Source organism: Crotalus tigris, unplaced genomic scaffold (genome assembly GCF_016545835.1).
Source record: "Crotalus tigris isolate CLP2741 ecotype Arizona unplaced genomic scaffold, ASM1654583v1 scf7180000017698.756297, whole genome shotgun sequence".
Classification (NCBI taxonomy): Eukaryota; Metazoa; Chordata; class Lepidosauria; order Squamata; family Viperidae; genus Crotalus; species Crotalus tigris.
The window spans coordinates 413,916-428,695 of NW_024096575.1; the positions used below are offsets into that span (position 1 = coordinate 413,916).

At 37.9% G+C, this 14,780-nt stretch overlaps 1 protein-coding gene across 3 annotated transcripts in view; it reads right to left on the minus strand.

Moving 5' to 3' along the window:
* The window catches only part of ARHGAP42 (Rho GTPase activating protein 42), a 148,498-nt gene that overhangs the window by 55,393 nt on the left and 78,325 nt on the right, over positions 1-14,780 (minus strand). For all 3 annotated transcript variants that reach the window (XM_039338380.1, XM_039338379.1, XM_039338381.1), the window contains exon 5: positions 1,760-1,861. In XM_039338380.1, the coding sequence (XP_039194314.1) occupies positions 1,760-1,861 (102 nt within the window). The remainder of the gene's footprint in view (positions 1-1,759; positions 1,862-14,780) is intronic.

Genomic DNA, 14,780 nt, shown 5'->3' on the forward strand with positions numbered 1-14,780 from the left:
ATCAAATTTGCAGACGACACCAAGCTGGCAGGAATAGCCAACACTCCAGAAGACAGGCTTAAGATACAGAAGGATCTGGACAGACTTGAACACTGGGCACTAACTAACAAAATGAAATTCAATGGTGACAAAAGCAAGGTTCTACATTTAGGCAAGAAAAACCAAATGCACAAGTACAGCCTAGGTGGCACCATGCTCAATAGCAGTAACTGTGAGAGGGACCTCGGAGTCCTAGTAGACAATCACTTAAATATGAGCCAGCAGTGTGCTGCAGCTGCCAAAAAGGCCAACACAGTGCTAGGCTGCATTAACAGAGGGATAGAATCAAGATCACGTGAAGTATTAATACCACTCTTCAATGCCTCGGTAAGGCCACACTTGGAATACTGCATCCAGTTTTGGTCACCACGATGTAAAAAAGATTTTGAGACTCTAGAAAGAGTACAGAAAAGAGCAACACAGATGATTAGGGGACTGGAGGCTAAAACATATAACGGTTGCTAGAATTGGGTATGTCTAGTTTAACGAAGAGAAGGACAAGGGGGGACATGATAGCAGTATTCCAATATCTCAGGGGCTGCCATAAAGAAGAGGGAATTAAGCTATTTTCCCAAAGCACCTGAAGGCAGGACAAGAAGCAACGGGTGGAAACTAATCAAGGAGAGAAGCAACCTAGAACTAAGGAGAAACTTCCTGACAGGGAGAACAATTAATCAGTGGAACAGCCTGCCTCCAGAAGCAGTAAATGCTCCAACACTGGAAGTTTTTAAGAAGAGACTGGACAGCCACTTGTCTGAAATGGTGTAGGATTTCCTGCCGGAGCAGGGGGTTGGACTAGATGACCTCCAAGGTCCCTTCCAACTTTACTACTACTACTACTACTATTATTATATAGTATAAATGTTGGGTTTCACCCTATGGATGATGGAAATGTATTCCCCATGAACCAGACTGAAGGGTGTTTATAGGGAGTGGAGGATGATAATGTTGTTAAGGAATAAATCATTAAAAATTGCAAAGCCCAACAAAAATAATAAAAAAGTTAGACTTCTGACAGTCATACCCTACCCAACCTTTTTCCCCATTTTTGGAATGAGTGGGTGTGTCTGTGGGCAACATTCTAGAATTCTCAGTGGGCTATGAAATGTTTAGCTTGACAGTCTAATAGTGAATAACAGGAAATAGCAGTAATCTGGTGATTTTTCTACTTGCTGTTCTACTCTTCTGTTGTAACAGCTGGAAAAAAATGAGACAGATACTAGACCAAGCACTACTACCAATCTGAAGAAATAATTACTAAAAATTACATCTATGTTCTGCAATGTACCATTAGTTTCAAATAATTAAAACTGATGTTTTAATTGAAATAAAATTGTTTGACAAGGGTGTTGGACTAGAAGACCTCCAAGGTACCTTCCAACTCTGTTATTATGTTATGTTTCAAAGTAATGACAAATCTAAACATGCAAATAGTGCATCCCAGTCTTTCAACCCTAAATTAAATGGCATGAGTAGCCGAACTTTCATCTGACAAGTAATCATTGTATATTAATTCTTTTAAATTCATCGATCCTTCTTCAGTAACCTTTTGTCAAAGACAACATAAAGGAAAAAAAATATTAAATCCAGAACTTATATATCTTGGTCATAAAAGAAACACAGTCAGACTTATATTTAAATTATTAAAACAGACAAACACTCCTTTAAAACAACATCAATTTGACCTCGAAAATACAAAATCCCAGTTGCAAAAACTTACATCTTGCAGGTGTGATTCCTTTTTCTTAGCTGATAAATTTAAGTGCTTCTCCAGGGTGGAATAATACTTTTCACTTTCTTTGTCAAACTTCTTCTTTCCTTCCTGGAAAATAAAGACACATAAAATAAAGAATTGGAAAACCAAATGCTTATGATATAAAGTAAAAAAAAAAAGTTCCTTTCTCCACCCAGAACTTAGAAATGGTGGCTTAAATATGAGAGATCAAAACTGAACAATTGCTGTGAAGATGCATAGTTTAAATGCAGAATGTGTCATTCACACCACTTCAATCATTGTTTCTATAATGAACAGACTTTAGATTCAAAGAGAAAAGGTTATATCAGAACCTATAATTGCTGATAAATTAGTAACTCCTTAAACCAAATGTGTTTTGCACCCCCCCCCAGGACTGCAGTTTAGTTGGGCATGACAGTTGTATGATATTAAGAAAGGATGCAGCTGCTTTAAAAAGTTGCCAAAAGGTGCCACTTGTGGACCTTGGCATGCTCTGAAATGTCTTCTCCTTCAGAGCTGGAGTCCTCAACAGCCAATCATATGATGAGTTGTTACAGGACAGCATCTGAGGGCAGGACAAGAAGCAATGGATGGAAGCTAATCAAGGAGAGAAGCAACTAGAACTAAGGAGAAATTTCCTGACAGTGAGAACAATTAATCAATGGAATAGCTTGTCTCCAGAAATTGTGGATGCTCCAACACTGGAAGTTTTTAAAAAGAGATTGGACAATCATTTTTTCTGAAATGGTATAGAGCAGGGGTGTCAAACTCGCAACGTCATGTGTCGTGACGTATCACAACTTTTTTTCCATTGCTGGCAATGTGGTGGAAGCAGTTTTGACATGACACATCTGGCCCGCGGGCCAGCAGTTTGACACCCCTGGTATAGAGTTTCCGGCCTGAGCAATGGGGTTGGACTAAAAGACCTCCAAGGTCCCTTTCAAATCTGGTATGTTATGTTATGTTATGTTATGTTATGGTATGGTATGGTATGGTATTGTACTTTCATAATTGGTTCCCATTATATGGCAGCAAAGAATGGCATCCCACTTTGGATCTGGTGGACCCAAATTATGAGCATACTTATATGTATGCTGGGTAAATTAAAACTGTGTAGAATGATGGCAATGAATGCTAAGCCAATCTACCATGCTGTCTGTAATTATCAATGGCAAAAAGGGCAAGATTATTCTAAATACCTCTCTTAGTCTGAAATTATTCAATATAGCATACTAGGTATGTGAGAATGCATAATGATAAAGCACCTCTTTCCATGTCCAAGTAATACTGGATGATTTATACTAATATTTGGGTATATTAGGCCCACAGAAAATAATGTGCCTTATAAAGACAACATCTAACATGATAACTATGAGTTCTAAATAAACTGATTTTCCTCATCTAGCTGAAGCAACTATACAAATGAGCATTAGTACGAACCTAGCCACCCTACATGGATGTGTTCATGTACGAATAATGGATAATGTGATTTATTTGGTTCTGGTTTGTAAACCATGATTTCTGGTTCAATGCCAGGTTCCCTATCAATGACCTGGAGATCAATGATGTGGCTGAGTAAGTCATGGCCTATAGTCTCCAGTGTACTTCTCTATGGTTTGATGATTTTGGGAGATCATCAAATCACAATAGATGCTTTGCTTCCATACAAGTCTTATGTCAATTTCAAATGATTGTTTTTGACATTTGCATTAAAAATATATATAACTGAAATTCTGAGATGCCATGAATGCCTTCTGAAGGTCAAATGGGTCATAATCATGTAGGTGTCATACTGATCTGGGAGCTTTATGGTAGTCTTCACAATCAGCAAAAACATCCTAAAGTTCTGAAAATATTTAAGAAAAGAAAAACACTCTGACTTTCAGTTTTTTTTTTTAAAGATAGGGAGTTTCATTCTTCAATTAATGTATTACTAGTCACCTGCCTATATATTTTCTTTATACCAACAAGGCAAAATTCTCATTTTGCATTATTTTATATGGATAATTAGATAAGCAGAGTTTGAATTTTTAAAAAAAGAACATAAAGTAGGTTAGTTTTTCAAACAGAAAAAATCATTAGGTCAGCTTTGGAAAATGTTGATGACTCAGTTGGCACCACAGCCCACATCTAGACAGAGAGGTCTGGCTCAGAGCAATGTTGATCATTAAATTCTTCCTGAATACCCATATCAACTTTCTGGGGAGAAAGGGGTGACAAACAGCTAGTGAAAAATCCGTACTGATCCATTTTTAACTGTATGAGATTATCCCTTGCAGCACACATCCAGGGACAACTGGATATAAATTCCAGTATGATTTGGCAGGAAGCATAAGATGAGTGCTTTTACGCTTTCACATGTCACTCACAAACTCTGCAAGATAGAACAAGTTGGTTCTAGAGCAGTGGTTCTCAACCTGTGGGTCGGGACCCCATCTGGGGTCGAACAACCATTTCACAGGGGTCGCCAAACAACGCAGTCTGCCATTTTTTTGCCCTTTTCCTTAGCTGTGCTACTCCCTTTTATTCTATTGGCTTTTGAAAGCCAATAGAATAGACTCTCTTGAATAGAGTCTAATTCTATTGGCTTTCAAAAGCCAATAGGAATTGTCCAGGCTGTCTCTGCCCTGCTGAGCCTGCCAAAAGTCCCATTCTGCAAACGGTGCTGCACCAGTTGAATAGTCCTCGACTTATGACCAGTTGAGTAGTCCTTGACTTACGACTGGTTGGGGGGTCGCAGCATTAAAAAGGTTGAGAACCACGTTGTTAATGTTTATCTCTTTCAGGAAGTTTTCTCATTTTACCCCAAGTCATTTTTCAGGTGAAGTCAACAATTTCATATGTATTCCAGCTGTATGTTAAAATATACAGAAGCCAAGCAACATACACAGCTGCTGAAGTTTAAATTAAATTTACAAACATAATTTTGGAAGAAGGGAATTCAGAGCAAAGGAGAGCTAATAGCACCGCACATCTCCATAAATACAGAATGCACAATTGTTGATACTGCTATCAAAATTTCAGTTTAATATAAAAAATCAAGAGGAACAATTGGACTTTTGTTTACAAAGAATTCCAAATGTTTATTACATAATAAGTGGAGAATTTAACAGAAGTTATACTTGGAAAGTTGGAAGTACTGACTCTGATTATATTAAGTGGAAGTATTCTTGTTAAGTACCTCTCACTGAATTGCTCAAATTATATCACTCCCTTACAGAACTCCATGTGTTCACCTTCTCCTACTTTATTAAGAGCTGCTGTCATGGGATGCCAACCTGGGTTCAATTAACTAAGCTTATCTTTTCCCACAGATAACTTCGATTACCTGGCTATCTGCAGGAATATGGTGTCATCTTTGCTATCACTGCTATGAGTCAAGATTGGGGGTGCTCCTGTGTCTACTGCCTAATCTATAAATTTAAAGTAGCATTTATATGATCTGAGAATCCTTTGTCCAAAATTTTTATAGGCCATTCAAAGATCAGGTCAATGCAAAGGATAGATAAGGAGCAAACAACAGACATTTTGTGTACAGACCTACCCTGGCTATGTGTCTCATAATAGAGACAGGAAAGATTCATCTTTCAAAATCCAGAATATCCCTCCTAATCAGTGAATAATGTAGACAATATAGATGGACTATTAATATTAGTATTTCAAGCAGTATAATCTGGCAGCGGATAATAAGTTTTTTGACTATTGTGAAGAAAGAACACGCTGAATTGTTCAACATGTTGAAATGAATGTTGTCATTTACTAAAACCCAAAAATAACTTATAAGGAAGAAACAATTACCTTAGGACAGTGGTTCTCAACCTGTGGGTAGGGACCCCATTTGGGGTCGAACGACCATTTCACGGAGTTCGCCAAACAATGCAGCCCGCCATTTTTCCCCCCTTTTCCTTAGCTGTGCTACTCCCTTTTATTCTATTGGCTTTTGAAAGCCAATAGAATAGACTCTCTTGAATAGAGTCTAATTCTATTGGCTTTCAAAAGCCAATAGGAATTGTCCAGACTGTCTCTGCCTTGCTGAGCCCGCCAAAAATCCCATTCTGCAAACGGTGCTGCACCAGTTGAGTAGTCCTCAACTTACAACTGGTTGAGTAGTCCTCGACTTACGTCCGGTTGGGGGTCGCGGCATTAAACTGCCTTAGGAGAATGTATGTATGGGAGTCTAAGTAGGGGAACAGAAAAAAATGGATCTCTTTAATTATCCAGTTTGCCAACATATTTGCAACAAAACCCCAAGAAATTAGGACATGTCATAAGTAAGTCAGTTCAGTGGAACAGATCATAGTATTGTTCAACAATTGATGTGATGCAACTGTTGATACCCTGAACTATGCAAGGGGAATTCCCCAGTGAAAGCAGAACTTCAGCCATGAATTCTTTACAGTACTGGGTCCTATTAATCATATTGTTTCACTCAACCAACTATTTGTAAAAATAATGCTAGCTGTTGTATAAAATATGTAGCTCTGTTCATAAAAGGGCCTTGTTCTGTGTGGCAAGCCATTTACTTGCTTGCAAATGCCATGAATTTCACATGTGTCAGCTCCACAAGTATTAATGAAAATGGTATAGATCAGTGATGGCGAACCTTTTAGAGACCAAGTGCCCAAACTGCAACCCAAAACCCACTTATTTATCGCCGGGTGCCAGGTGGGCATGGCCCACTGGGTGGGTGTGGCTGTGGTGGTCATGGCAGACTGGGTGCGTGTGGCCAAGGTAGGCATGGTCACCTCGAATGTTGCTCGTGGGGAGGGACACCTGTGGGGGCCGGGCAGGATTGGGGGAGATCCAGGGGGTCTCTGGCAGGTGGGGCATGGGCAGGAGGCTCGTCCTACGGGGTGAGGCAAGGCAAGGCGAGGCAGGGTGGGGCGAGGGTGCCATTGTCACAGGGCAAGGTGAGGTAGGGGCCGGGGAGGCTGCTGCCTGACACCATCAGCCCCCGCACACAGGCCAGTGACCGCATGGGGGCTGATGGTGTCTGTTGGCAGCCACAGCCTGCTGGCCCCTCGACTGGCGCACTCTGGGGTTCCTCAGCCCACCACCTGCAGTTCAGAGAATCTGCCTCTGAGCTGGACGGCCTGCCGACAGCTGAGGAGGTGATGCAGTGGGAAAAGGAGAGCATGCAAGGCCAGGAGGGATGGGATGGGGGGGAGGGAAACCAGCCGTGCTGGGATGCATCCAGCCACATGGGACCTTGGAAAGTTAACGGAGGGCTGGTTGAAGAGGGATGGTTGCCATCTCTGGGGCATGGCGTGCATGCCCACAGAGAGGGCTCTGAGTACCACCTCTGGCATGCGTGCCATAGGTTCACCACCAATGGTATAGATACATTTCTTTGAAATTTAGCAAGAAGACTACATGAATTGAAAGCTACATTTCTGGTGCTTTTGAGTCAGTCTTTGTCTTTTGACAACTGCCTGGACCAATCCCTGCAGTCAACATTTTGGCAATGGTTTATCATTGTGTTTTTCTTCCTTGAGCTAAGAGATTCACTAAGCGAAGTTACTCAACTGTGTCCCAGTTTCTAGCCTGTGGCTTTTAACACCTATACCAAACTGGCCCTCAACAGAAAGCATTAGTATTATTGTACCGTTTAGTGAACCAGTGCACATTTGATTCACTGAAGAAAAACAAAACCAACATAGAAGACAGCCAGTACCTAGAAGCACTATTACCATCTTGTAACCTATGAATTCAATAATTAACATAATGTTCTATACTGAATTATGATAATAAGGACATTGTCACATATGCTGCAGATAAGTAAGTAATATGTAAAACATCAAACTGGGAAGAAATAATGATAATTTCATCACTAACTTGCTCACAGCTCTATAAGTTTCTGATTGTTGGGTTTCTTACAAATAAATTTCCTGTATTAAGTCCCACAAGCCACAGGACTGTAGCCTTGAAATCTCAGCCATGATTTGCATGCAAAAATATGCAGCCACTAACAAGTTATAAAGTAGAGAAGAGCAGATGCTCTCTATGGACCAGCACAGAAACTGCAAGATGGAAATTCTTCCCAAACCTTATTTCCAATTGCAAGATAATATCATATATTTAGCCTGATGATTTACCAAGTAACACCTACAAGTATTTTCTGGATTTGCTTACTAGTTTTTGTTTTGTTCCTGCCAGGACCAGGCGCTTGTGAAGAGGGTTTTTTTTTGGGAGATGAGAAACAGATTGGGAAACTAATGGCTTTTGTTTTTGAAGCAGTCTTTGTTCCTGAACTAGGTGAAATCTGACACCAATTATACTTGCTGCTAATAAAGGCATTCAGTCTACACAGAAGAATGGCTGGAGATTAAATTATAAAATAAAGATTCTTAGTGACTTAACCATTTGGTACAAGAATTTATTTTTGTGGATTCCACAAAGAGCAAAAGATAATGATATTAACCTACTGGGGAAAAAACAAAAGCCACAGTAGGTTGAATACTTTGCATTCAACAAACTGTCCCCCTCTTTGGGGTTCTCCAGAATTCTTCATCCACTACAAAGAACAAGAGGTACAGGGAATGAGCTTCCTCTGCCCTAATTTTTTTTTTGGGGGGGGGGCATTCTATCTTTCCTGGCACCTCTTGTTCCTTGTAGCACCCCACAGTGGATGAAGAATTCTGGAGAAGCCCAAATAAATTCCTCTACCAAATGGTTAAGTCATTAATGTGCTTTGATAAACTGTAAACATTTCCCAATGTTACTTACACACAGTCAATGAAAATTCCAACCTCCCTCCTATAAGGGGAAACAAAAGATAGTCTGTTACAATAAGGGCAATAGTTCACCTACCTTAAGATTAAATGTTTTGAAACCATCTCTTTTGAAAAAAAGAACTTAACTATGATTTCCTGTTACCAGATCATCCAGTGACCTGAGAGGTCCATTTACTGGAAAGCAGCAATACCGCTTTTTAATTGTCTCTATTCTTACCACATGCTGGCTTTTTTTTTTTATTCCAATGCCAGAAGAAAAGTCCTTACCCTTAGTAGTAAAGTACTCTTAGTAGATGTCAAAGCCATTCATCATACATTTCAGCTGATTTATATCTTCATTTTTATTGAGACTAAGATCTCACTGTTGAGAATTTCTCAATAAAAAATTAGCAAGGCAGTCTTTTCAGCTTTGAAAATAAAACTACTTGACAAATATTCCCAGAACACTTCTAAAACAAAAACACTTAAGTTTCAAATTTATGGGTCAGCAAGAACAAAATGCCCAGCTTTAACTGCCAATAAAAATACATGCTTTTTTTTATGGGAGCCCCCATTTCAACCTCTTAAGATTCAAAGAAAATCACAATAAAGGTGGAAGAGGAGCAAAAGGCTATATTTTCTAGCAACAAAGGGATATGTTTTGTGGCAAATCAGAGCATTTTCAACTATGTCAAGAAATCTCTTCTTACCTGCCCCCCAAAAGCAATTACTTGTACTTTATAGTCAATAAACTAGTAAAATTGTATGTCAATTTTACTAGTTTATTGACTAGTAAAATTGTATGGAATACCAGCATTCCTTTCAAAATCCTTTAAATCCTTTTTTTCCCCAAAACAGCACAAAAAGAAAATCCTACTCCCAAGAAAATTGGGAAATAAAAAGCAATTTTTCATCCACTATAAGCATTTGTTGCTGGTCAAAATTAACTGTTAATTCTTTTGCATTTGGGACCCATTTGTACCTTAGTGTACTGAATCTATTGTTGTGTAATTCCTCCTTAGTCTCTTAAAATAATACAATAGGAAACGTATAACAACTTAAGAGAAGCTATTCCTTATGTTTGGGTTTCTTTTTGGATGAGCCTAGTAAGATTCAGTGTAATTTGTAAATTGGACCTTCTGTCTTGAGATGGGTTTGCTGAGCCATCTGCATTAGCAGTTTGCAAGAATCAAAACATGGACCTTTCACATAATGGATATTCTGCCATGGGTTCAAGCAATACCGTATCTCAGGAAAAAAATGGGTTTCACAAAATATATCTGCTTGCATATCTTGAATAGCATGTGGTGGATGGACATGTATGTTGAGTGTAAGGTAGGGAAAAAGCAGCAAATTCAAATGATTAATCAATATTCATTAATCTTATGAAGCACCCATAATTATTTCTTTGGGAATAGAGTTGCCTCATCCTATTGGAATGTTTCCCTGGAAGGAAAGAAAAATAGGTCACTAAACAAATAGGTCACTAAACAAGTAACCCAAACCACTAGTGTCATCTTTTTAAATATCTTCTGTGGCTATTGAAGAACTTTAGAATGGGCTAAAGTCATTTATGAAAGAGAAAACATATGTTCTCTATATATGGTACAACATACTTTAAAACCCCAAATTCATTTTTAGCACATTTATATCCCACTCCTTGCATTAAGGAAATAACTCTTCAAATCCATGGAAAAGTAGAAAAAATATCCACAAGTATCTCAGAAAGATTATTTCTAGGAAGATCACCAGTTCTTTAAATTTTTGCAATTATCATTGATATTTTAACAGGTGTTCCCAAAGGAATAGAGAAGATCATTGGTCCAATATATCTCTTTACTATTGACATAATGGAGAAGACAGGCATTTCAAATGGAAATAACTGCATAGGAAGCTTACAAAAATTCAGACTCTTTAGCCCAGGGGTCTTCAAACTTGGCCCTTTTATGACTTGTGGACTTCAACTTTCATAATTCCTCAGCCAGCATACCTGGCTGAGGAATTTTGGGAGTTGAAGTCCACAAGTCATAAAAGGGCCAAGTTTGAAGACCCCTGCTTTAGCCATTCGATCTATTTAACCATCTACTCTGATTAGCAACAGCTTTTTCTTCTTCTTGTCAACTGGAGTCATCAGGGATTGAAATAGTGATCTTCATGCTAAACATGTGCTCAACCACTGAGTCATCACACAATAGGAAGTTGTGTGTGTAATACCTGCCTGGACAAAAAAGAAGCAGGCCACTGTTGTAAAAAGGTATCATTAATAGTAAACATTTTTTTTGCTTGCAGGGATATAACTTGTAAAACATGTTACTGATGAAAGATTGCTTGCTTATCTCAGGAGAAGAAGGAAGTATTACAGACTCCCAAGTTCCCACAGTGATCTTAAATCCAGGTTGAATTATATGGTTGGAGAGTATTAGAAGGGGAAGATGACTTGTTTTGGTTCCCCGGAGATAGCAAAAGAGCTTAATGCTGGAGTGGAGTTAACCAAGGAATCTTGCTTGCTTCCTTCCTTTCTTGCTTATTTATTTGCAAAATGTATTGGTCATCATTCATCTTACTACAGGGTAACTCTGGGCGGCTCATAATATTAAAAAGATAAAACTGTACAAAACCTAGATTATATAAATAAAAGACTATAAAGATCCCAATTACTGAGCCCTAACCAAAAAGATGGGGAGGAAGGGAATAGAATGAGAAGGAGGGGTGGGTGGGATCTGTTATTAATCTATCAACTACCCCCAATGTGAAACTCATCCGTTGGAGTCTCAAGCCAACTGGCTGAGCCAGGCTTTGAAGCTTTTGCTTAGTATTACTTTCCCACAGCCTCTCTGTGATGTTCAAAACAATATAACATAATTTTAAAAAAGAAAAAAAAACACTGTTTACAGTAGCAAATTGAGAGATAAAAAGGATTGGCAAATGACTTGAAAACAAAATGTGCATCAAATAAATTGGGGACATAGCTCTTAAAAGCAACTACATCTTTCCCTAGGATTAAACAGCTCTCCTTTGCAATTCCATCACAATTCCAGACAAAGATATCTTTGGTTTAAAGGAATTGCTAACTGATGTTACTTATGAGCCCACGTAAGTTCCAAAAGACTTTTTCTTATCCAGTACAAGATATTTTTGGTGGTTTAATTCCATTTTTATCCAATTTGCATTCTCAAATATCTTGGGAAATTCTGGGGTTTATAGTCCCAACACATTTCTGGATTGGAAAAGAGTAATTTAAACCAGATTAGATCCACCAACATTTCCTTACAGAGCTATTTTCATCTTAATTATTTACTGTATAAAATACTTATCTTTAAGGCTTAAATTTCTTTCAAAATTTCACAGCATGTCAAACCATCTAGTTATTATAAGAGAAGGAAGTGAATTCTCTATCACTGTTCTACACATTTTCCCTACAAACAATTATGTCATCTCCTTTATATAACCCCACCCCCCAAAACAAATGTTTAGCTTTTCAAAGTGAAGTATCTCATTCCCTTGATCATTTTGTTTGCTTTTTACATGACCTTAAATGAAAGAGGTTGAAGTTACAAACAGTGGAAAATATTACTTATCTTATAAAGTGTTTGCAGATTTATACTCCTCTTTGCTAACATTCTCTGGGATAGAGAGAGAATTGAAAACCAAAAACATTTATTTAATACAGTATCTGCTAAATATAATTTTTTCATCGTAGCTATCAAGTAACATCACAGCACAAATCCCTGTAGTTTTGAGGCAGAAACTTTCTGTAGGAAAACAATCTCATGCTCATCATCAAAGATTGTATACAAATGTTTTCCTGTTTATAGAAATGGGGAAAACAAGGGGAAAAAATAAATGAATTAATCTGAAGGTCAATCAAGGCTGCCCAGACATTTACTTATGTAGACTAAGCAATTACTAGCAGATTCTGATATAACATTGTTTTCTGCTTAGCCACTGCTATAACATCCATATTTGGGACACAGAAGGCCTATCTAGTGTACATGATTAAGAGACTGTAGACAATAAAAAAAACACAAGATCAGAATCAAGCAACAAGCAAAAGAACACTCTTCTCAAATTCTTCAGTGGCCAGTATCAGAATTCCAATTGTTTCTTTTAGAAGGTGAGTAAGATGTTATAAGACATAATATATATCTATTGTAACTAATGATTTTATTATTTATTAGATTTATACAGCTGCTCACCTTGTGATACACTACTGGGGTGGGGTAGCTAACAATAATAATAAAAACAGAAGCAATAAAAAAAAATTCCGAAACAAGAAAAAAAATCAAGAAAAAACTGCCTCTGAATCCATAACTATACCCTTTCATCTCCAAAATCCTTAGATTCCAATCCCACTGTCATAACACTTGCGTAAACAGCCAGCTGTTCATAACTTTCTGGAAAGATTAAATGGATGGGATCCTACCAGATCTTAAGGGGAAGGATCTTCCACAGGGCAGGGGCAGCACATGAAAAGCACAGTTCTTAGGTGGGATTTAAAGTTAGGGACCTGGAGCAGGTCCACTATATCCAATCTAGTGGAATAATCAAATACCCTCAGGGAGAGGGTAGTCCCACCAAGAATCTGGCTCTGTGCCATATAAGGTTTTAAAGATGATAACCAACATTTTGAAAGTACACAGAAATAAAATTGGGAGTGTTTAATGACCCATAATCTTCAACAACACACCTTCAAGAAGTTATCCTTGTGAAACCCAAAGAATCAGGACCACACATTAAGCTCCAGTTAAGTTGATTTATTGCTCCTATTTATACACAAGAATCTAATCGCCTAATGGTCAGCACTTAACTGGTGCTACATTCAATGGAATCAAGAGTCAATGGAATTCAAGGTGTTGGACATAGAATGTTTATGGGAATGTAATGACTCTAGGCTGATTACTCTCTTGACTTCGCCCCAAAGCTTTTCCTGTCCTTCTCCTACAATCCTTTAAGCATTTGTCTTAAGCATCAGAATTGGAATTCTCATTCAATTATTCAATTATTTTCTGATGAGGAACTGTTAGTTTAGTCTTCAACAATATATCTTCTTCAATGTCAATTTTTTGCTTCAGTGTGCACCTGTTTGCATTTATTGTTTTAATGCCTACCAGCACCACCCCTTCTTGAGAGTCTCTCAAAACTCTTCAGAGTCCCTTTTTGTTTAACTGCTCTGACAAACTTAGCCAATGGAGAGCATGGAAAAAAAAATTAAAGGCCTGTTCATCTAATATTGGTAATGTGGAATCCTGAACACCCAACTTCTAGAAGTGTGCACTTCCAATTCCCAGGATTCTCCAGCCACCCTTGCTGGCTGGAGAATTCTAGGAATTGAAGTACACACATCTAAAAGTTGAAAAGACTGAAAAAGTGGAATGTGATATAATCTATAACAAAGATGACGACTTTGGTCAAGGGCTATGTAGAATAATGAACCTAACATTGTACCATTAAAGCACAGCCAATTATATATGCTAAGCTTTATGGAAAGCATTACATAGTGAGAGTTTTTTTTTTAAAAAAAAAACCTAAGTTGAACTGCAAATTGAGAATATAGATTTTTTTCTCCCTGTATTCTCTCATCAGAACATTTTTTTAAAAAAATCATATTATTTTAACAGCCAAACCAATTGTATTTTATCAGACCAGGTTGAAACTTACTTAATTATTTAAAGCACTTATATTTTGCTCTTCAGTCTGGAAAGCTCTTAGTGTGACTTACAGTATAAAATAATAAAAAAGAACAGCAGACCATCTCTTCCCCTCAGTCTCCTGATTTAAAACAATACCATGTTGAAGGAACAGAAAGGGAAAAGAAAGCTTCAGACTTGACTTGAGACTAAAGTATCTGCTACTCAAAATAATTTCGCAAAACCACTTTATTCTTTACAGACAGGCATGTGAGCATTTTATAAAAGTTTTCTACTAGCTATGTAAAAAGTCCTCTCTTCCATGGTTGTCACAGAATCACTGCAAATCATTCTTCTCCTATATTAATTTCTATATCAAATAGGAGGGTGAATCAGAGACCAAAAAAGTTCTCCCAGCTATACAAATTACTCTCCCTTGTTCTGGCATCTTTTAAAATTGTTGCTCTCCAAAGATTCTAATTAGCATAATTGTTTTTCAAAACTGTCTCATAGGAGAAGGGTGAACAGGAAATAATAATAATCATAGGATTCAATAAGTGGACAAAAATGCAGTCTAAACATCTGGCTGATTGTGCAACAAACCATTATAATAATACTTGAACATCATCAGCATTGACAAATTCACCACCTGTCAACTGCAAAGGA